Here is a 23797-nt window from a genome sequence, read left to right on the forward strand (position 1 = left end):
TGAAGCAAGGATATGTCAGATATTGCTGCTGAAATGCATAATACCTAATTACTTGCTTCAACTGGAACGTCAAAATCATAATGTTAACAAATTACATTCTAAATTTAGCATCTAAGCCATTTCAGCACGAATTAAATTGAAGAAGCCTGGTCTCCGAGATACTTATATGCTGATATCTACCATTACATTAATGCTGATTAAGCATTAGACTAAATTTAGGTCTAGTGCTGTGGTTTTATTTTCTGATGGTGAGTCATAACCTTTTTCTTCCTGTCTGGTTTTGAGCAAAACTGTGCCGAATTAATCTTTGAGATATGAAGTTTCAGCATGTGTGTGTGTGTGTGTGTGTGTGTGTGTGTGTGCACATGTCTGGCACATGAGGGGAAATATGTGGTATAATTTGCGAACAAAGCAAAATGAAAAGCATGTGACCACCTACCAACACACCTTGGCAGAGGGGAACTCCAAACCCGCCGACGCCCCCCTAGACACACCACCCTCGCAGGCCCCTCAAGACGGTACCCCGGGAAACAGGAAAAGATTAGCGCGTCCCCCACCCCGAACTGCAGCCCCTTACGAGTGCTGAAAGGGGGGACGCCGGGATCTTCGCATGGCTCCAGATCATATTCTGAAGGAAAGAAAGATTGATATTTTGTAGCTTCTTCCGTTATAAATGTCATGTAGTTTAAGCTGCTGTGCAAAGGGCTCTACCTGAGAAAGTGATGTTAAAACCCTCATAGGACACAGAAAAGTCAGAAAGGAAACGGATCTGAGCAGTGTAGTTGCCAAAAAGTCCAGCGCTGAGAGGGGGCGGAAGTGTAGACCCGGTCAATCTCCACAGGGGTTGAGAGAAACTACCATTTTCTGTGACTAAAAGGTGGTCATGTGGACTCTCCAAGTGAAAAGTGTGAAAGGTAAACTGAACACCTGCGGAGATGGAAAGGTGGAGAAAAACACTGGATATAGATCAACTGTTTAAGAGTTCACAAAGCTTTCAATCACATAAAACCGCAGGAAAACATCAAACTGTCAGATTTACCAGGATTTCTGTGATCAGTTGTTCAACAGCAATCTGATCGGATTTTGGCTGCTGGATTGGATCTCGAAAATGTGTTGTTCAAAATGAAAAAAGGATTCTAAATTCGGATTAGATCACAAAATCCAGTCTTGGTTTTGATCTGGATTAAATCCTCAGTTTGTGTTTTTCAAAATGTTTTAGTAAGATTTGGATACTTTTGACCCCCCCAAAAAAGATTATTTTGATCCCAGCAAGAGGGATGATTTCAGGGACAAAATTCATTAAAGCATCCAAAAAATACTACATTTTAACATGTATCCCCAAAAAGCTGTCCCCGCTCGTAATATTTCGTCAAAAAGCTACAAACAATGACGCACCATGTAAACACTTTGTGCAAAGTGGAAAAAGTATGTGAGTCCCTAGGCTAATGATTTCTCCAAAAGTTAGCATCAGCTGTGTTCAATCAATGAGGTGAGATTGAAGATTTTAGTCAAAGCTGTTCTGTTCTATAAAAAAAAGAATTGCTCAATTTTGGAGTTTTCTATTCAAAAGAAGAGTTGCCTCATGTGAACTGCACTGCGTACAACAGAGGTCTCCGAACGCCAAAGATTAAGGATTGTTGACTTGAATAAAGCAAAAAAGGGTTCGAAAAGCATCTCTGAAAGCCTTGATGTTTATCAGTCGATGGCAAGACGAGCTCGGCTTCTCTTCCTAGGAGTGGGCGTCTTGCAAGAAGAATCCTAGAGTGTCAGTTAAAGACTTACAGAAATATCTGGAACATGCTAACGTTCCTGTCGAAGTGATTATGATGCATGAAATGTTAAACAACAGTAAATTGCTGCATTTGTCAAGACCACAAGAGCATGCGAATGTTCCACAGTGTATAGGTCAAACTAGAATGAGAAGAAGACTTTTACATTTAAGTTTGACGGTCCATCATAATTTGAATGTAGTCCTGACCTCAACCACATTTGGTACAATTCGTGCGATAGAAGAACATAATTGAACTGAACCATTTTTGCAAAGTTTTTGCAAATGGTGCGAAATTCCTTTTAACTGTTGTACGGGCTTACAGCTGAACCGACTTCAAAAAGCAGCCTCACCTTTACCATGTGAAGTCTCAATCATCCACGTACAGTTGAGGTTATGGGGGTAGAAGTCAGGAAACCCAGGAGACAGAATAGTGCCGCTGTTGCCCTGTATAAACCCGCCACAAAGCGCTAGGGAAAAGAGAAAAAGATAAAGGCTATTTGTCAAAACACTGAGAGCAATCCTACTGAAACAAACTTTACAGGAAGTGCCCTTTTGAAGGACATCAACATATGGAGGCAAATTATTCCTATCATTACCCAAGGGGAAAAATCAATAATGGCCTTAAATATTCAAAGCCTCATGGAATAGGAGAAGGGAGCGGAAAGGGTAGCTTCAAACCGTAAAGGCCCTTCCAGTCTGGGAGCGATTACGTCGCTTGAATAAATGACCTATCTCTAATGTGTCCTTTTCTCTGGCTGTGACCATTTTAGTAGGTAAAGAATGGACCGTACCATCACAGCTGGGCAGAGGGCGACTCCACTGGAAGTTAGGCTCACACTCGAGGGGCTCGTGGTCACTGAGGGTGTATCCTGCTTCGCAACTGAACGTCACCAGAGCCCCCACATAGAAATCATTGCCGTGCCGCTGACCATTGACTGGGATTCCAGGATCAACGCAATGATCCGACTGGAGCTGCAAGGCTTGGAGAGAAAATTTACAAAATTATTGTGGGAAAACAACCAATGATTTTCAGGCCAGACGTTTATTCTAAATGCATTAGAAACTTGGTATCGGGGCAATTTATATACTTCTAAAACTACTAGTACAATATAAAGTGTTATAATTCTATACATACACACAATGGACATTTACATATATTTCCCCCCATTTTTATGTTTAGATTTCTATGGTGTCATCTAATGCTCACTTATTTTTTTAAAAAAACATTACTAATTTAATAACACTGTTAAATGTCATCTGGCAAATCTCATAATCCATTTTTCATGTACATTATATTCCTATTAATCCATCTAAAATTTCTGGTGTTTTATTTTTAATTTATTCTAACAAAACATCATTTTAATAAGGTTGTTTTATTAGTAATTAACCATAACTTTAAATGACTATCAGCAATATATTGATCAGACTTTTAATATCGCTGCTTCTCGTGCCACTAAAATGAAGTTTGAATGTTCTGCCTATTCGGATCATTCATAAGTTGTATCATTCTTGTAGGTAAAGTAATACCACGTCTTCGACAGCATTTTCTGTTTGAGTTGATGTACTCAATAATTTAAGATGAAGTGAGATTTATAGAAAAAGAACAAGAAAAGGTTACAAACAGCGTAAAAGACATTCTTTCAGTTCCCAAAACTGTTAATATCACAGTCTTGTGTGTATGGATGCGTGTACAGTTGCTTGTGTCATGTGTTTACGCATGGCTGAAATCATCTCACAACATAATCACCATCCTATTATATCATAATTACAGGACCTGATTATAATCACTGAATATTAAAGAGCATGTGACTATTATTTATAGTGATGCCGTCAGAGGTGCTAGTATTCACAGGTATCTGTTCGATCGGATTCTTGTAATTGCAGCCACGAAATGCATTGGAGAAAAGATAATATCAAGCTTTATCTAACTAACACGCTTTGACTAAATTCTGAGCATTGTAGGATACTTTGAATATGAATTAGATTTATCTTTTATTTTATTTTTACTTGAACGATGCAATTAACAGTTTTGTGATACTTTACCATGTGCATTCTGAACAAGTATTTATAGGTCTGTGGTAAACATTCTTAGAACATACATATATTATAAATTTCAGATCAAAATAGTAATAAATGCAATAGTAGATCATCATACTCTCATATCGGATGCGGAAGCCAATGTCAGAGTGACTCTTGTCGGTGGTGAAGAGCAGGTACAGGAAGTTGGAGGTGCTGATGAGGAACTGCGGGACCTGTGTGCCCTGGTAACTGCCAATCAGAGGGGAAGAAGGATAGCGTCCATCCCGTACCTCAAGAACATCGTAGTTAACCTCTGTTCGGAATCTGTGGATTAGAACAGTGCTATGCATCAGCATGGCAGCTTCACCACAAAGTGATGCTACATGGATTCATCACAGTCCTGTTCGCTTGTGTTCCTGCAGGATACCACATATTTACAGCTAGGAGAGAGATGCTACATCATTCAAACTGAAAACTCAGCTCACTCCAAAGCAATGTGTGTTGTTTGAGCTCCTGCAGCATCGGCCCACTAAAGCCCCGCTGCTTTCTGTACTCACAGTCAGACGGAAAACATCAGCTGTCCCTCCAGCCTCACCTTCAAAACTATTTCACAACAAGAACTGATGGTAGATCAGTTCAAACATTCATACTAAACATGTACACATACAGAAAATGAAGAAACCTCAGGAACCAGCGGAAGAAGAGCTCTGTGACAAACAACAATTATGTATCAGGAGAATAACTGGACGAGATCAGTCTGTCTCATGCCATCTCATAAATTGTATATGGACACCCCTATCTGATTAATACGTAGATAACAGAAGCAATTGAAACGTTTTGGTTAGCCCTGCACTACACATAGCAAGTATAACAATAATGTTAACATATAATATCACCCCGTCCTTTATTCGCCGCCCTTCACCAGGCTCCCAACGGGACTGGGCGTGACTGAGAGGAGGGGCGTGGTATTGGACAGGTCTGGCGGCGTCTGACGAGGCACACCTGAAGTGTATTGAGCCTCTTCACCGCCGCCATTAAATACCGAGCGCGCCTCTCCTCGAGAGACCGGTCTCTTCCCTCGTGCATGACCAGAAGAAGCGGAGGAGAAGCTGCCGGACCAGAGAGAGGAGCGCGTGTGGCCGCCGGACTCCGCCCCTTACCTGGACCCTTCCCCCTGGAGCACTACCCGACCTGCACTTCCCCTGCAGCACGACGAGGACACCAGTTCCCCCGTTTATTTGAATACTTTTCCCCCTGGACACTTTATTTTGTATATTTCTGTTAATAAAAACACACCCACCGTGTCTGTCATTGGCTCATCCGCCATACAATATATATATATATATATATATATATATATATATATATATATATATATATATTTATTTTCTGTTTCTTGAAGATTGTACAGATACAATCATCTGCTAAATAAAAAACTTTTGTTGAGATTTTTAAATGTTTAGCAATCAAATGACTGTAGATAAAGGAATTGTATATGAGCAGAATTAAGATATATTGATTTAGAATAAATCATTGTGATACCACGGAGAAAGAGCCAGATACTCTTATTTCAAGTATGTAGTGAACATCTGCAGTGCGCTATAGTGACCTATTTATGAAATGATGATAACCAATAGAATGAAAGATAGGAGGAGAAAATTAAACCAGGAGGCTTATTAAGAACAACATGACAGTTCAGAAAAGACAAAGCGAAGTCTTGTACGTACTTGTCAAAGATGATCTTAATGGGATATCCTGGTGGAGCCTCGATGATCCACTCACAATTGAGAGCCTCTTTATAAAGCTCAGGCCAGCCTGGGGACAGAATGATGCCACTAGAAGCCTTCAAGTTTCCACCACATGGAGCTAAATGACAGAAGATGATGACAAGATTATTTTGTTACCAAATTTTAAGGTCAAGGCTATTTTTTGTGATATTCACATGCTGAATATTAAAGTTTTTTTTTTTAATTAATTAAGCATAACATACAAATATTTGATCAAGACAGAACTTAAACAGTTACACGTCAAGATATTCAATTCCATCTCCTCTCCCTAATTCTTAAGTGTTTTTCCTAAAATGCAAAATCTAAAAACAGAATGTGTTCAATGGCTAAGGGGGATGATCTCATCTTTAACTGTGTACTGAAGGGCATCTATAAAAGCGATTACTCAATAAATGGCATACAATGATTTGTAGTACACAGCAATGCATTTTATTTTAAAAAAATGTGTTTTTTTTTTTCATTTGGAAGAATTCAGGCAGTTAATACTTCTGGAGCACATTCTGAAAGTAAAGATTATGACTTTTTGTTCCACTGACATTTCAGTAGCACCAACATTTCGCTCTCTCTCTCCAAACGTACTTAATGAAAAACCAAATTGAACAAACTTCTAAAAGTTCAGTAAAGTGCAAACAGAGTCAGAGTATATAATTTTATTTTTATTACAAGCCGACTTGTGAATTATAAAATACGCATTCAAAATAGGACAGACCTTCACAGCGCGGCACAGCATTGTCCCACACAACATTTCCATCTTTGAGAATGCAGGAGATGGTCTGAGATCCATGGGTCTTCATAAACCCCTCCTCACACAGGAAAGAGATGGAGCTGCCAAGCTGTAGACTCTCACCAAAACGCTTTCCGTTTACTGGAACACCAGGGTCAGGACACTCGTTGTGCCGGAAAGCTGCAGAAAAAAATCAAACAAACAATGAGGCAAGAATATGAAATATGGAAGAGAACTGCAAGATACCTTCAACGTAAAAAGGCCAAAAAACTAGACACAGCAAAAACGGCACTTTATTTACCATATTAAATCATATATATTTAGTAATTTATTTATTATTATTATTATTTTTATAGTCCAGTGCCAGTCCACATTTTTGAAAAAAAAACAAACCCAAAGATGCAAAAAACCAAAAAACAAAACAGTTTGCATGAATGGACAACATTTATAAGGCCACATATAAATTAAAAGAGGGAGTTCTCAATATGGCCACTGAACTGAAGCCTTTTCGGCTCATCGTTTCAGCTGTATAACTACGCTAATTCATTTTAGTTAGAACAAAATATTGATTTATGTGCCTCCCTAAGTTTCTTGCTTCAGTGGGAAGCTTGGAGCTACTCAGTACCCATCGACAGGACTTCAGAGAAGATGTATTACCAGCAGACAAAATCTCTCCAGAAAATCTGTTCATTCCGGATACAGCGCAGCGCTAACAAAGCCAAGGTCAAGGGTTCGATTCCAGGAGGACGCAAGAAAACTGACAAAATGTATCATTTTGGATAAAAGCTTCATCTGTCACAGATACATTCGACGTAAAACTAACATTTTCAGAGCTCTTACTGCGTTTCCCTTCATGCATCGGACATGAATTCCTTCTTTGTGATAAACATGTTGTCTTAAAAAGGGTCTCAACTGCAATGATAGCGCGTGCAATCCATCACCATCATGTGCCAACATGCCCTTCCATGGAGTTTGTCATCTTCTTAATTAACATGAATGATTGGAGCATCCCTCCCACATCCCCCAAAAACACACCGCATGGGGAGTCAAACCATGTGGGATCACCTCCCGACAGCTTCAATTAACTACGGCTTTATTTAATTATATATGTATTTGGAAATAAATTCCAATTAAATCTGCGGTTCTTGTTGTTCTTCCTCACATGGATACTCAAGCATCTTTCAACTCAGCTGCCATACGCTATGCCCCGTGAATAGTGATTACTGAAGGACGAAAGATATTGAGTCGTGAAACGCAAACAATTCTCTCCTGAGGGGAAATAAAAAAACTTTCTTAATCCGTCTCATATAACAAGACAACTTCTGAGCTTTTTTTAACTCTCAGAAACTTTTCAAATTTGGTGCATGCCACCACTGACAAAACATCTGAACGCTACTGTTATCTATTATACATTGACTTTTTGGTCTCTAACTTCAATGTGACGTTAGACTTAAAAGTATGAACAGGTTTGCTCAAAATAACTTGAATTAATTATTCATTTTTACCACAGAAAATAAAAAGTCATGAATCTAGAGCTGTCTTTAAAACGTACTGGTGAAAGTGATGTTGAAGCCACGTTCTGTGTAAGTATGATCAGTCAGAAACTCCAGTCGGGCCACGTGGCCGCTGGTAGTGATGGGCGATGGTAGCACATCTCCAGAAAAGGTGCCCAGAATTGGTGATTCTGCCTTGCCGCCGTCTTTAATAGAGAGGAAGTCAAACTGTTTCTCCATGCTCAGGTCGTTGAAGGCCAGGTTGATGCGGCTCTCGGGTTTGGCGATGATCAGCCACACGCAGTGCATGTTGTTTCCGTACTCCTGAGGGTAGTTTGGTGATAACAGGACCCCAGACGGAGTTGTGAAGTTGAAGAAACACGAAACTGAGAAAAGGACAAAGAGATAAAACAAGCAACAGTTAAGCACAGGAGGTGTCGTGCGTCAAACTGCGAGGCAAACTCGAGATTAAAACTGCCACTGAAGCTAAAATCAATTCAGAATGCATAGGGAGGTCATTTGTTGTTGCTTAAACAATGCAGCAAGACAAGAGAGGAAAAATTACAGCTTGGAGGATGTGCACAGTGTGATAGCAGCATCTGTAACCGCAACTTATAAGACCTCTCAGACCTTGACAACAGACATTTTATGAAATGTTGACTTTTTTAAATAAATAGCCTACACTCTCAAAAATAAAGGTTACAAAAGGGGTGTTTTTTTGCCGTAATGCCATAGAAGAAAAAATTTTCCTCAATAGTTTTTTCTAACATTTTAATAAAATAGAGAACCCTTTGTTTCATTCTAAAAAGCATTTTGTGCAACATAAGTTCCCCACTGATACTAAAGGTTGTACATGGAACAAAGGAAGTTATATGTAATTTCCCCTGAAAAGTATAAAGACCAGTATAAAGCTTTTGTTTATTATTATTTGTTTATTATTAACATAAATGTGTTAAAGGATGTTAAGTCAGTCTATGTTGTAATTATCAATATGTTAAAAATGTACTGACAAAGTTTGGACACCCCTGATAAAGGCTGTGGCTTTGTGGAAACACTTATTTATTGAAATATTTATCCATTTGTTGAACCTGACACAGCAACATTGGCTCAACCAAGGGCATGACTTTGGGGCGGGACTAAATTTGTCTGACCAGCAGAAGACTGAACTTGAATCCCTCACCCCTAAATAAGCAGGCTCTTTTTTTTTTTCAAACACAGTTTTTTTCTTCATCAAATATCCCACAAAGCATACCAAGTGAGTGGCTAAAATAACAGTAATAAAAATATTAGGTGCACGACGCCCCCAGTGTACATATATACTGTGATCTCGCCTATTGCCGAAGATAATAAGACTGAAGATGCTGCAGAGAAAGAGAGTGTTTTTCTGCTGGGAATATCCGCAGGCATTAACTCATTTTCAGGATTTGGGACAAAGCTGAGAGGGCAATAAGCATCACTAAATAGCCATGGGGAGAATGAAAATGAGCTCAGTGGTGGACTGAAGATGAATCGTTACGGTTCCACCTCATATGAATGACTTTGCTGTCTGAGCTAATAATAATGTCATAAAATAGCGGAAAACAAAGTTGTGAGTCAACTGCAATTCCATTGATGTAATAGGATGCTAGCCATTATAGTGACAAATGACTGCAGTCTGGGGCAAATTGACGGTATACATGAATCCAAATAATAGAGAAAGAACAATAACATCAAAACAAGTTGGACAAGCATTAACTGCCAAACAACATTGTATGTTATGACACTCAATTCAAGTACAAACCCTACTTAGCGATAGCAAACAAGAAAATCAACTTACTGAATTTTTACAAACAAGTCTCTTTATATTTTCCTGCTTCTCAAACAAGCTTTTTTTATCCAGTTCAGTTAAATTAGTTAACTTCATTATAAGACTATAATACAGTACATAAAGGAACTAAATGCACTGAATGAACAGTCGCTTTGGCTTTAACTTGAGTAATAGTTAATGATTTAATGGCTTAGCTCAGCGAGGAAGTTTCGGCGGGGACATACTGTGCTAAAGACACTGCCATTAGATTCACTTTCTGACGTGCCCAGACAGTAATAATGGTGCACTATCCTCCCAGGTGTGATCATGTGGGTGTGGAAAGTAATGCATTTTGGGTAAGGTCTGTCACTTACACACACAGCTTGGCTTCTTGGCTGACCACTGATTATTTTTCTGGCAGGTAATGTTCTTTTTTCCTACCAGCTCAAAGGCCGGAAGGCACTCAAAATACAGCTTGTCTCCATGTCGGAACCCTGTGCCTTCTCTCTTGCCATAGGCTGGGATTCCAGGATCTCCACATCCACCCTGGTCAATTTCTGAAAAAATTAGACATAGTTTTTACATTGGGACATTTGTACTTACACATACCATTCAGTGGGTTGTTACATATGTATAGTCACACAGCTGTAGATATATACCAATGTGTACTTACACTGTGGTTACAAACTACATACGCATCTAGTTACTGTGTAAAGACTCACATATTAGAGACACATTATAAACTGTGACCTTATTATGAATGGTAAAAACTGTTGTGCGGATTAATATTTTTGTTTTGTCATATATGGTCTGACACCAACTTTTATGCCGCATCTGCTGAAATCAAAAGATTTTTCCATAATCACACACACCTACGCATAGCATATAAAACTCCTTTGCGTCCTTCTTATTCACTCCACCTGACAGCAAAGCATATTCATGCAAACCACCTCCACTGTTGGCCCAATCTGTGAATGGCTTGCTCTTTTAATGAATTGTCTCTTTTCACTCTGTCCCCTTATACTCTCACCTGTCTCAATCTGTCAAGGCTTATTTAGAATCACAAGGCCAAAGCAAAAGAGGCCAGAGAGAAAGGGAGAGAGAGAGAGAGAGAGAGAGAGAGAGAGAGCTACAGGTAACAAGAGTGAGATACTTGCTGTAGACAGACCTTTTTCACATTTTCTGTTTTGATATAATCACATCTTTGTATCAGAAGCCATTGAGCTCGCTGCTTAACATTCCAATACTTGCTTAGTGCTTGCTGTTGCAGCGCATTTCAGAAACCCTCCACCTTCCCCATCTCCACCTGTATGGATATGCCACTGTGTAATTTCATGTATGCTATACATGTCGGGTTACACTTGTTAAAATAATATATCATTACATGCTACACACAAATATTTAATTTGAAAAACCGTGACTCAGATGCCTATGTCACACTAACAGAGCTGATGATATATGGACATGCAGATGTGCCTTGATGCCTTCCAACCTCCACAAACTGCCAGAGAAAGCTACATTTTCCAGTTCTGGACAGGTGACAGGCCTATACCTGGACTGAATCTTTATCTTTTATCTTGAGATTTACACCCTGAGTTTGCTTCTGACCATATCAATCAGTTAAGGCAAAGGAATTGTGATAGAAAGTGTCTCCTGAGCTGACAAATGTTACGCAGCAAGTCATCCCTGTGGGAGTGTTTGTGTGCGTGATTCCTTAAGTGTCCCAGCTAACACTTTGTTACAGCTGTCTTCTGCTTGGTGACAAACAAACTGTCTCTGTGAGCTGACATGTGCACTTTCATAAGGGGCGGCATTTGTTATTTACCCATTTCAAATTTCCTATGATTTATTCATGTCACTTTGATTTTTTTTTAACTCTGAGAACACAGATGGAAGTCATTGACTTCCTAATGAAGGATTACTAATAACGCAGGAAGGCACGACTGCAAATAAATCCATTCATCTTTACCCATCATACGAGTTAAGAAGTCCCCCCCAAATCATGCACCTGGGGTCGGCAATAGGCAACGCTCTGTCTGTATTCAGCCATATCTCAGTGTGTATAACAATTCATATCCAGGAACACAAGCTGTGATTCAGATCTGCATAAGAGCATATAAAATATTAAGCAGCACAACTGTTTTCAACATTGCTAATAATGTTTCTTGAGCACCAAACCAGCATATTAAAATTCTGATTCTGAGGTTTCATGTGATACTGAAGACTGGAGTAATGGTGCTAAAAATTCAGCCTTGCCATTACAGGAATAAATTAGTAAAATATTATGAAAAACTGACATGAACAGTTCCCTCATCACATCACCATTCAACTTCTCTTTGGAGCTCCATTTATGGGTTATATAAATGCAGAAGATGCGTAGGAAAACAAAAATGAGTGCGAAAATATGAATCTTAAAGTGGCATTTTAAACGTGAATCCTCTAGTGTAGAGCAGAAGAGGATATGCCCCTGGCATGCCTGCTTTCTGAGTCTCGTTTTTTTCTTTTTTATGGCTGAGATCAAAATTAATAATAACGGAGTGTTTGTCATCAGTTATGATGCCTTATTCTTAATGGAGCGTCAAAGATGCTCGGATGTCCATTAGCCTCAGAGCAATGTAACATGCTGAGATGTGGTTTGATTGACCAGCAAACCTTGACCTCATCTAACATCTTTGAAGACAGTTGCCTTGAAGAAAAGGTAAGCGTCTCTGCTACTATAAGCATTTTAGACTGGAATATATGTACATACAGGTTATATAAAGACAATTGACATAACACATTGATCTTTACTGTTTGGTGGATTTTGTTATATTAATTAAATTAATTAATTGCCACATCATGTACTTTAAGCATGGAGCTAGCTTAAAACTAGCATTGTCTGCATTGATTTTCTGAACAGTTATACATGAAAATGTGAAAATCTGAGATGCAATAATTTAGGGGTGCATCTTGTCCCGCAGGCAGGAAGGCAGAGGTTCAAAGAGAATCCTCAACTTAATTAAGTGTCTCTCATTGTTTTAATCATGTTGGGGGGGGGAGGTATGAACATTGCTCCACTTTCGTCTTATGTTTCTACAGTGGATAAATGCATAAAACTGAGGGCCTGGAGGCTTTTTGTGGATCTGACAGCAAATATTGGTTTGTAATTTATGAAATGTGCCAAAGTCCCCCATGTGCGGTGCAATTCTGAAAAAGGGCCAGGATGAAAGCTCTGTTCTTCTCGTTTCCAATCAGACACAGATTCGGAAAACTGAAAATTAGTAGCTGCTCTTGCATGATATCTTTCCCGTCCCATGGCCCTCATTCCAGCAAGGTTAAATGATCACAGGCTGCTTTGATGACCCTCACCACATGGGCTAAAGGTATAATGGTGAAGAGAGAAATAGAAAGTAGAAAGGAAATAATAAAAAAAAGAAACCCAGAGAGTGTAGCAAATAGAAGGAAACAACAAGAAAATTGGGAAATTGGAAATTATAATGTGTGAGATTAGACCAGCTATCTGTATATCATCAATGTGGACATCTGCCAGTGACCTCATTTTAAAACATCTGCTTTATCCTAAAAATTGAACGCAATGCAAGAATAAAGTAAACAAAGAATCCCAAAGAAGCCCACCCATCTGATTCATATGAGGCACAAGTTGTTGAAATAAAGGAGCAAAAAAAGGACAATACTCTTTACATGATAATTACTGGTAAAAAACAAAACAAAAAAAAACATTGTAAATTACTAATTACATCTATTTCATTTTACAGAAAGAGAGCAAAGAACATTCACATTATCAAAGAACATTGACTATCATGAGATTGGGTTATGAATTAGTTGCATCATACGCACATCTGCACTTTTTTGTTTCTGATGGGAGAATTTGCCAGAAAGCAGAATTCAGTCAGCGAGTGCACATACTGAACAAAACACCAGGATTTCATTGATGACTTCTGAACATCTCTGACTGGCCGTTGCTTTCATAAGCTCAACTGAATTGTGTGTGATTGTATATAATGTTCAGCTCTGTAAAAACGCGTCTGTCTCTGGCTCAGTGCCAGCCAACGAAAGCAGATTTGAATTTAACAACTGATGTGTTGAAGCTGACAGCTGCATTCAAATTCATCAAAAAAAATCTGAGATGGCACATGGCCCCTCATTTTGTACGGGCATGATGCCTCTGAAAGCAATTGTCAGCCGTTTTGTTACCAATACTCTTCAAAATATCCTTTTTGTTTGTGTGCCCAACAGAAAGAAGAAACTAGAGGTTTAGAACAACTTGAGGGAGACAAAAGATGACAATTTTCATGTTTGAGTGAACCATTTTTTACAGGAATATTTAAATACCTAAAAATATCAATTTCATCATCATCTACTCACCCTCATGCAGTTCCAAACTTGTATAACCTTCCTGCAAATGTTGAACACAAAAGAAGATATTTTGAGGAATTCTGAAGAACCAAACTTATGTCGTCCCCATTGCCTTCCATATAGGTAAAGAAATATCATGGAAGTAAATGGGGGTCATCAACTGATTACCAGCATTCAAAATATCTTCTTTTATGTTGAAAATTAGAAAGAAACTCATACGGGTTTGGAACGACGTGAGGGTGAGCAGATGACGACAACACTGACGACATCTTCTTTTAAGATTACTCTGAACCCAAATGCAAAGTTTCCTCAATTTACCTTCGTAAGAAACCTTGAAGCCCAGGGAACCGCTCGTGTCATCCGTTTTAAAATTGAGCCACATCTGATGGCTGGTACTGACCACCAGATCTGGAGTCGTAGTCCCAGACAACCTTAAAATCAAAATAAAACAGAGAAACATGATAAAAAGTGATTCTTTCAATATATACGCCATCTTTTGGCACCTCAGAGGGAACACTGGGAGTTCCTTGATTCCCCCGGCACTAGCCTTGGGGGACCTGCGGAACTGGTCCATAAGGGCTTATGAGACCTGCTAATTAAGCACATTAGACCATCAGGGGACTCTGAGTAACCAGAGAAAAAGTGCCCAGGGACACCGGGCCATTCAAAAGGAACACAAGCACTTGTACACCTCTGCCAGAGTGCGCACATAAAACGGCATCGATAAAACTTTATGATGACCATAAATTTCAGCACAATTAATAACAACACACTCAGCAACGTTTCCGGAGCATCTGGTGGGCAAATCTGCATTACGGGGCATCAACGTGTAATGCGCTTTTTGGAGCAGGAGCGATCTTGTTCTAACATTGGGACTCAGTGATTGACAATAAAGCTTGGGGTATTTCTTCCACACACTTCTGCTCAGAGGGGTGATGAAATGAGATGAAATAGAGGGGGGTTAAAGGAAGGAACGGCGGTGGAGGAGAGAACGTAGAGGCTGAAGGAAGAGAGGACACTGGAGATGAAAGAAGATGGGGAGGAGGTTTATGCACACAGAGAGGAGAGTTTAAGAGCGGGAGACACAGCCTGGGAGGAGTCTGAGAGAGGACAGAGAAGAAAGCAAACGGGGGAACAGAACTACTCACACATGAAAGACTGTCCGCTGATCGCCGATTACAGCTCCGTCTCCGACAGTTAGAGTATCGTAGCCTCGCTCCAAGTCAAACTCCTCAAAAGTCAGCTTGATCACCTACACACAGAGAAGAATCACAGTCAGCTTTCTGAACTCGGTTAGAAGAGCAGTACAAGTGTTTTCTTCTACTTAAAAGCGTTTGGTTTATCATATTCCTCTTGGTTTGAAAGGCCATGAATAAATAAACAAACAAATAAATAACAAATGTAGTTTGCTTGTGGATGAGCAACCTAATTATAACACCAGCCATTTCATAATATTTTCGAAATCCGTCATTTTCAGATTGCGCACACGAGCTAACAGAGGAGAAATAAAATCTTGCTGCCATTGTAGAAGAAAACAAAGAAAGAATTTATGCATTTGATTTAGGAAAATGAAGAGTCAAAGGTGCATATTTCTCATTCTTCTTTCAAGATGAATACGAGACTTTTTTTTTTCTATACAAAAGGTGAAAAGAGAGATTTATAGAAAGATGAACAATTAAATATGAAGGTTTATTACTGATAAAGAGTAAAAAAGAAATGCTATGGGAAAAAAGTAGGAATCAAAATACACAACAAAAAAAGTGCATGCTGTTCTCCCTTTTCAAATTGGCTGCCACATTTCCACCAAATTCTTAATGTTTTTGGAGTGCTTGGAGACCAACTCCTAATGAAAAAGCTTATATAAATGCAAATTGCATTCTGTCCTATGGTAGACACGCTCCACAACAAAGAGTGCCAGAGCTGGAGTGGCAGTATTCTGGGTCACACCGGCAGTGAACAAGATTTCATACTCCTTTACCTCCTCTGAACCTCTTTTCTCAATGCTGCTGCCCACCTCGAGGGAATCCAGTATGGTGTGTATGATGAGTGACAGCTCTGTGGGTGGGGCTATCCTCCGCTGACTCATTGAGTGATTATGATGCAAAGGTTGATCCCAGCAAGTCAATACTCGGAGGCAGAGCATGAAACGTGACCATCATGCCACACTAAAACCTTCTTTATAGAAAGTCACACAACAGGACTTGGAGAACAAATAAAGGCATTACAGAAAGTGATTTGATGACGTTTAGTCATCAAATGATTGCACAGAGGATGAAGATCAGCTGCTTAATTTAGCAAACTTTTCATAATTATAATCATGTGATTATACTGTATTACATACAGCTGCCTGTGAATGAGCATTTTCTATTTTATTTTTTTCCAAAGCAAAAGCAAATATTCTACATGACGGAATGAATTTGCTAAACATTACATTAAAAGCAACCACTAAAAGGAGCATTTTCTTTTTTTTTACATTTGGAAAAAAAAACACTATTGCAAATATTATATACAATTTGTAAAATGACATTGTAAATATTACTATTACAATGTAGAATAGCTTCTGCACTTTTATTATTTAATTATTTCACTATTATTATTATTATTATTATTATTAATATACTGTATATATTTTTATTTATTCTGACAATTAAAAATATATATTTTTTTATCACTGCATTTTATACATGGTATAAAATGCCATGCAATATATCCTACAATATGCGGTGCATTCGTTTATTTTTATTTTTAATAGAGTCGCACAACTTACCCCCACTTTCATAGAATATATAAATAAATTAATAAACAGGAATAAATCACTCCCGAGGCTCTCAGACAAAAGATATTTTGACTACTCTTTCGCAGCTGAGAGCGATAATGCTCAAAGACTACATAGCAGGAAGCGGGACTTGTTGGAAGAACGAGGCTTTTTGTCAAAATGGAAGTCCCTGCAGAAGTGGAGTAGCAGATAATAGCAGTCCGCTGAATGACGATAGCGCACAGAACAAAAGGAGGACTGATAATTAAAAAAAAGAAGAGGACAACAAAAGCAATCAGCCATGTCTTCTCATGAACAACTCATTCTCTATTATTATGCCTTCTGGGGATCCTCCTTCTAAGGCAGAAACGCAGTGTCTAGACTCTGAGCTAATGTTTGTCTGTGAGCGGGGGATTCAGCCCGGTGCGGTTCCACATGCTGCTTTCCCTGCAGAGTTCTATCTGTTTCTCTCATTCATTAGTTCCAAGTTCAGCCGTTTTCCAGCACCCGTCATTAGGCACCACGGCTGACATAAATAGAATGGACATCTTTGAGTAGCAAGAGCATCTTTAAGTGTAGCTCCAGGGAATCCAGTACTGAGGCATTACGGACTCGGCTTCGTCTGAACTTTAGTATGTTACTTGTTTTAGTTGATTAAACATATCACACTGCTAACCAAATGCCATTACATTTCCCTTGCACTTCACATAAGCGCTTCAGTCGTTTATTAAAATCACCCACCAAATGTCAACGTATTTATTGTGGTAATGGCGTTTTAGGATGGAAATAGGATTCTGTGGATTAAACCCAATGTACGTATTAAAAGGTCCATCCAAATTCTGCTATATTACGCACATAATTGTACATCATTTATAATGTACATATCTCTCAGCCATTAGTATTAAAAGTCTGGTGTGAGCAAGAATAGTATTATTATTAATGATATAGGCTAATACTTTATTTAGCAAAAATGCAATAAGTTGATGAAGTGGGCAGAAAAATATGTATAAAGATTGAGAACTGTAGATTAAACCTTAACATCTGTTTCTCTGAACATAAAATAGCATTTAATTTGAATATTTATTCTCCATATCCAGACATATACAAAATATGTTGGAAAGTAACAATCACTGCCACGATACAACTCCATAATTGAGTCAGTTCTCTTAAAATAACCAGCCTTTTTCATCTTAATTAGGTCATCAGTTCAAGCGAAACTACTCAAGTTTTCTTAAAAAAAAAGAAAAGAAAAGAAAAGTATATCTTGGTTTTCTTAGTGAAATTCTTCATTAGTTTTATTCTTCATGTTTTCCAACTGCTATACTTATATAACATGTTTCTTCATTTCTTTATTAATATTTATATATCGGATTATATCGGATTATATCGGAATACCCGAAAAGCTAAACATAAGTAAAGGTTTTGGCAAGACAGGTCTATTATTCCAACAGTTTTCCTTTAGTCACCATTTATAGCATTTTTCTAGCAGACAATAACTAAGCGCATATGGTCCCATCTCAACCCAAAACTGAATGACACAGAAGCTGATTTGTCAGGCAGTTGCCAACAAAAAAATCCCAACACCACTTTGTTTACACTCAAACTACAAATGACTGCTTCCACAACAATTTAAAACACAAACAAAAAAAAAACCGAATACTTCCCCTTTAAATATTCATCGTGCGTCAACAAATGCTAAATGATGTCAAACTCCAGCTAACTGTGATGCTAAAGGCTTTAACAGCTGCTGGGATCTCTCCACACTGGGAGAGTCTTTGGCTCAGGCAGCAAACCAGCTGCAGCCAAATCAAAAGCTCATTGTCAGGTACATTTCATACGGCCCCGGTTCGGTCCCAGTCTCACAGCTAACCTCACGTCTTTTCCGGGTACTATTGTGTCAGGATGAAAATAGAATGTCATTACGGTTGTAAAGAGCAAAAACAGCAATGTTCCATCTTCATCTGTGCCCCGCTCTCCAGCCGTGACGGTGTGAAACAGAACCGTCCTTTACACACTGGATGAAATAGCGCACTGGGCGGCAGAGAAAAAGCAGGGGGCACTGATAGAGACGCTCTACACCGTTCCATTTGCCCTCCATCTCTCGCTCCCTTTCTCTCCCAACTGAGTCATGGTGATGAGGGGAGAGATTTGTAAAGCCATTTATTTGAACCTAGATAACGAAAATCTGGCAAGCGAGTAAGAAAATGGCCTTGAACTCGACGCCAAAGTCATGACACAGACAGCGCCACAGTTTTTGTCTGTAGAGTGGCTCGAATGTAGTTTTCTTTATCTTCCACTCTCCTTTGATATAACAGCCAGTGCTGAGTTTTTTTATGAATGCGTAGATATCTGGATGTTTTACATCATCTCAATATCCGTGCATCCTTTCCCCAACCTGCAGTCATTAGCAGGCCCGCATGGAAACAGAAAACTTTACATTTCCTGAAGACAACTGACTAATTTGGCCCCTGTGTGTTTGTTTGCTCATTTTTGCCCATTTGAAAAAGGCCACCAGTTACCAATATCATTAGCTCTATGTTGTGTACTAATATTTAAAAGTTTGGGGTGAGTAAGGTTCGTTTTTATCACTTTTATTCAGAAAAGACACATTAAGTTGTTAATCTAAATGTAAACTTACAACGTTACAAAAATATGTTTACTGAGCATCAGATTGAAAATGATTTCTGAGGGAACTTGCGACACTGAAGTAATTGCTGAAATTCAGCTTTGTCATCACAAAAATACATTAAAATGGTATAATGCTGGGTAATATTTTAACTGATCAAAAAAAATAATGACATGGTAAGCTTTAAACGCTTTTTTTACAGACCCAAATGTTTTTGAATGGTAGTCTGCATTTTACTGTGATTTTACCATTAAATCAGAACAGAAAAGGCAAAAAACTGTTTGAAGCTATGTATGTGTCCGCATCATCCAGAGATCATATGAGCCATGTATGTTTTTGGAAGCGTTTACCTTGGAAGGGTCTGAAGCTGTGATGATCCAGGTGCAGTTAGCGTTGTTGTCATACTGCACTGGGAAGTTTGGGGAAGTGATGATGCCACCCGGGCCTCGGAGCTGACCGCCACACATAGGAGCTGAAAAAAGAAAAACAAATAATGCAGGGTTTTATTTTTTAAGAGTGAAACCACACAAAAACGATCAATTCAGCAAATATCACAGTATCCGTTCTCTGAGCAACAGAATAGAAAGAAATGTTATTGCGCTATACTGAAAGTCACTGATACTTCAAACATGGCCTAAAACCTGCTACAAAAAAAAAGAAAAAAAAGAAAGGAATTATATTTTTGACAATATATTTTCATTTGTGATTTCATTTGTGATTTGTGTCACAATATGCAACAATGTCAAATACTTATAATGCTTACATTTTATATAATACTTTATATTATATAATACTTATAATTTGCAAATCGATAGTTCGATAAAAATAATTAACTACAAGACTTCAAAGGTGGCTTTAAACTGATTTTCAGCTCCATCTATTGAAATGTCATTACTGTAGAATATGAATTATTAAATAATCACAAACACTCTAATCACACATTTATCTCATGGATATTATCGATTATTCACAAACTTAAATTGAATTAAATTATTTCAATTAAATATTGAAACTTAAATGCATTGTATTTATTGATTTATGGCTTAGTTTAGTTTAGCTCCAGGAAAAGTTTTAGTTTAGTTTCACTAGTTCTAGTTTTAGTCACTATAGAGTAAATCTAAAAGGAAAAGCAAGGGGACCACAAAAAATGTTGAGTTCAACAGACAGACTCACAAGAACTATTTTTCTAGATATCACTCATACTATACCCTATCCATACTGCTTTCAAAGGCTGTGATTGGCTTGTGGACCCACAGACGGAATGTAACAAAATCTTAAATTATTAAAAAAGCACACGTATAAAGGCTTAGCCTTCGGCTGCAGTCAATATTTCGCACTTGATTATTGTTACCTATCTCGGGTTGTTGGTTTTGATTGGAACGGCGTGTGACCCGAATGTTCAATGACCTTAGCGATGACTTGTTGAGAGCTTGACTTTTCAGTGACTTTTCTCTGAGTTAAAGCGACACTCTCGGCCTCCAGGAGGACTTTAAATACCTCCTCGAATGAAAGCACTCCATGTCTAATGAGAAGGGAGGGCACAGCCAGCGTGTTTGCACTAAATGAATCTTTCTGCAGGTCTGGGACCAGCTGGAGCTTTTAATGAGCTATGTCTGAGGTGAGCTCCTCGGGGCCTCCCATGCCACACACACACACACACTCGCAAAGTTTCCTCAAACACTTTAAGGTGGGCTGACATTAAAGAACAAAAGTCTTTGGAAAGTTAATTAACATCAGGGCCGGCTGACCCCAATTTTCACCTTCACAACATAACGCGTGTTGTCTGCAGCTTTCTGCTTCAAAGGTTTGGGATTTGCTAATAATGTCCAATCATCGATAGTCTTTTTGTCAATCGTGATACATATTGCGGTGTGAAAAATTCTTAATCTGGGATGATTCTATCATTTGGGGCATGTATGATTATAATATGAGGTTATAAAAAATTTTATTAAAAAAATACAAGTACAAGTATTTTGGTTGCCATATAGAAACCTTCCTGCAATTAAACGTTTATGGTTATAAAAACAACAAAAAAATCAATGTACTGAATTGGTTGTAAACATAAAAAGGTAACACTTTTAGGAACCAATTCTCACTATTAATTTATTAGTATGCCTATTATTGATATATTGGCTGTATATTGACAATATTCTACATTGCTTAATTAAAAGTGCCCAATACCTAAACTTAACAACTATCTTTAACTAACTATTAATAAGCAGTAATTATGATTTGACTGAGGTGAATCCTGTAGTTAATAGTTAAAATGGACCTTAAAAGGAAAGGTTATCAATAAAAGTAACCATTAGATAACATGGTTGCCACACATACTTTTCTGCAACATTATGGAAATTTGATTTTTTTTGGTTAAAATCATTTAACTGCATTTAGTCGTCACACATAAGCTTACCTGCAAAGTTCTAGAATGTTATTTTATGGCAAATTAAATTAAATACCAAAAAAAATATTATTTGCTTGTCACCTACACTTTCCCACAACATTCTGGAAATTTAAGTCTAAAAAATAAAACTGAAATAACCATTAGGTCACATTTCAAGGTATTATTAGATTGTCACACCCACACACACACAATCTGGAGTTCTGGAAAAGTTAGTTAATGGTTTCAAAATAAAATAAGAAATAACCATTACTTAGCAGTCTGTGCAAGTTCTTATTAGGCTGTCATTTAAAATAACCTCTCTGTAATGTTTTGGAAATGGGTTATAAAAATAAAACCCTCAATGAATATTCTGAGAATTGGTTTCAAGAAACCTGGTACCAAGAAAAATAAAAAAAACATCCTCTCAAACACAATAATCGTGCTATCAGAAGAAGAGTCTGGGCTCTGAAAACAGTCCAAGTGCATTTAAGTTGAAAGGACAGTGCTTGAATAAGATAATTATTTAAAGTTCACCTAATTCAGGCTGAATTTGATCAAATTAGATTCAGGCTAACAGTTCCAAGACCCTGGATTTCTCAGTGCACATTTCAAGTGTCAGATATAAAGCCTTTAACGGAGGGAATAAAATACTGGGGAGTTAAAAAACAGACAGGGATTCTAAAGAGTCACTTTAAGTCACTGGACCAATAATCGACATTAACTGGCCTTTAAGACCTCTACAAACAAAACTCATTGACATATTGTCTATTTCACATTCTATTAAGCTTTGAAGATTGATTAGATTTCTAAATAGCCAATAAAAGAGATACACATGTAGTTTATAGATTTCTAGTGCAATTCCTTTAAAATCCCGCAAATCACGGAAACAACATATCTACACATAAAGAGACAAAACCTCAAGGACACGCTATTATTTTCGGACTTTTTATGTATTTAGCGACAATGATTTATGAGTGCTTTTTCTGTGGCGCCATTACTAATTATTCTTATGATTCAGATTTTCCTGGAGCATGCAATTAAAAAGGACCGGCTTTGAATAATGGCCTGGCATTTAGAGTGTTAAATCAATGAAACAAGACAAATAATGATTCTCTACATTAGTGGTGAAAAGGAGCAAGTGATGAAGAAACAGGTTCTGGGGAGCAATGCCTAAATATCAACTCTTTTCACATGAGTAATGGGGCTGATAAGGGAACTTGGTCCATCTGGTGATTCCGACAGTTTCCCAATTCCAGGTCCATTTTCCCTCTTTCCACAAGCCCGTAGTGATGTGCCGAAAACTGATCGTTAAATAATCAAAAACAAAGGCAACTGGTGCAATCCATCACATTGCTGTCCAACTAACTTTCTCCCAAAGATAGTCAAGCCTGAGGGGTCTATGGTGGCAAAAGCCACTGGTGGTGTTAGAGACGGGATATGTAACTCTAATGAAAGACTAATAGTCCACATCTGGCCGAGAAGCTCAGGAGAAATTAATCGATATGAAGTAGAAGCGAGCAGGTAAAACTGAACGCTTTATGTGTGCGAGCCTGTGGGTGTAGAGCTACAGTAAAGGCTGGAATACGGTATTTTTAAAACACAAGGCATCATATACTTACTGACAAAGTCAGTAAAGAAAAACTGGGCATCATACACTACACGTCAGAGGATCATACACTACTTTAAAGACTTTATAGTTGTTTCGATCACAACAAACTCTTGCGAAAACGCTTGGCTTGTTGCTAGGAGACGCATTACAATTGAAAACAAATGGGTTCTAAAATCGGCTGAAAATGTCAAGCATGTTTGATATCCTCCGACTGGATAGAATCAAAGTCTGAAGCAAAAAATCTGTCTGTGACCATCATACAGTATCCGGTTTTCTGTAGAATCTGTCAGCTTTTATCTGTGTTCGGTAGGACAGCCTAAATGCTACGAATAATATATTAAAATCAAATCAAAATAACCGCAATTGGTACATTTTTCAATATTCAATATTATGAAAAATTATCACAATTTATAATTACTATGTTCCATTGTAATTTAAATTCATATGAAATGTATTCCTGCGACGATGAGGCTCTATTTTCAGCATTATGT

The 23797-nt window shown here is 38.1% G+C and overlaps 1 protein-coding gene across 1 annotated transcript in view; it reads right to left on the minus strand.

Moving 5' to 3' along the window:
- csmd2 (CUB and Sushi multiple domains 2) overlaps positions 1-23797 on the minus strand; it is a 241845-nt gene that overhangs the window by 90965 nt on the left and 127083 nt on the right. The window contains 12 exon segments of the mRNA XM_043218014.1: positions 440-628; positions 712-927; positions 2122-2238; positions 2563-2751; positions 3927-4114; positions 5518-5656; positions 6287-6481; positions 7854-8180; positions 9955-10137; positions 14255-14367; positions 15085-15188; positions 19668-19789. Coding sequence (XP_043073949.1) covers positions 440-628; positions 712-927; positions 2122-2238; positions 2563-2751; positions 3927-4114; positions 5518-5656; positions 6287-6481; positions 7854-8180; positions 9955-10137; positions 14255-14367; positions 15085-15188; positions 19668-19789 — 2082 coding nt within the window.

This window comes from Puntigrus tetrazona, chromosome 19, assembly GCF_018831695.1.
Source record: "Puntigrus tetrazona isolate hp1 chromosome 19, ASM1883169v1, whole genome shotgun sequence".
NCBI lineage: Eukaryota > Metazoa > Chordata > Actinopteri > Cypriniformes > Cyprinidae > Puntigrus > Puntigrus tetrazona.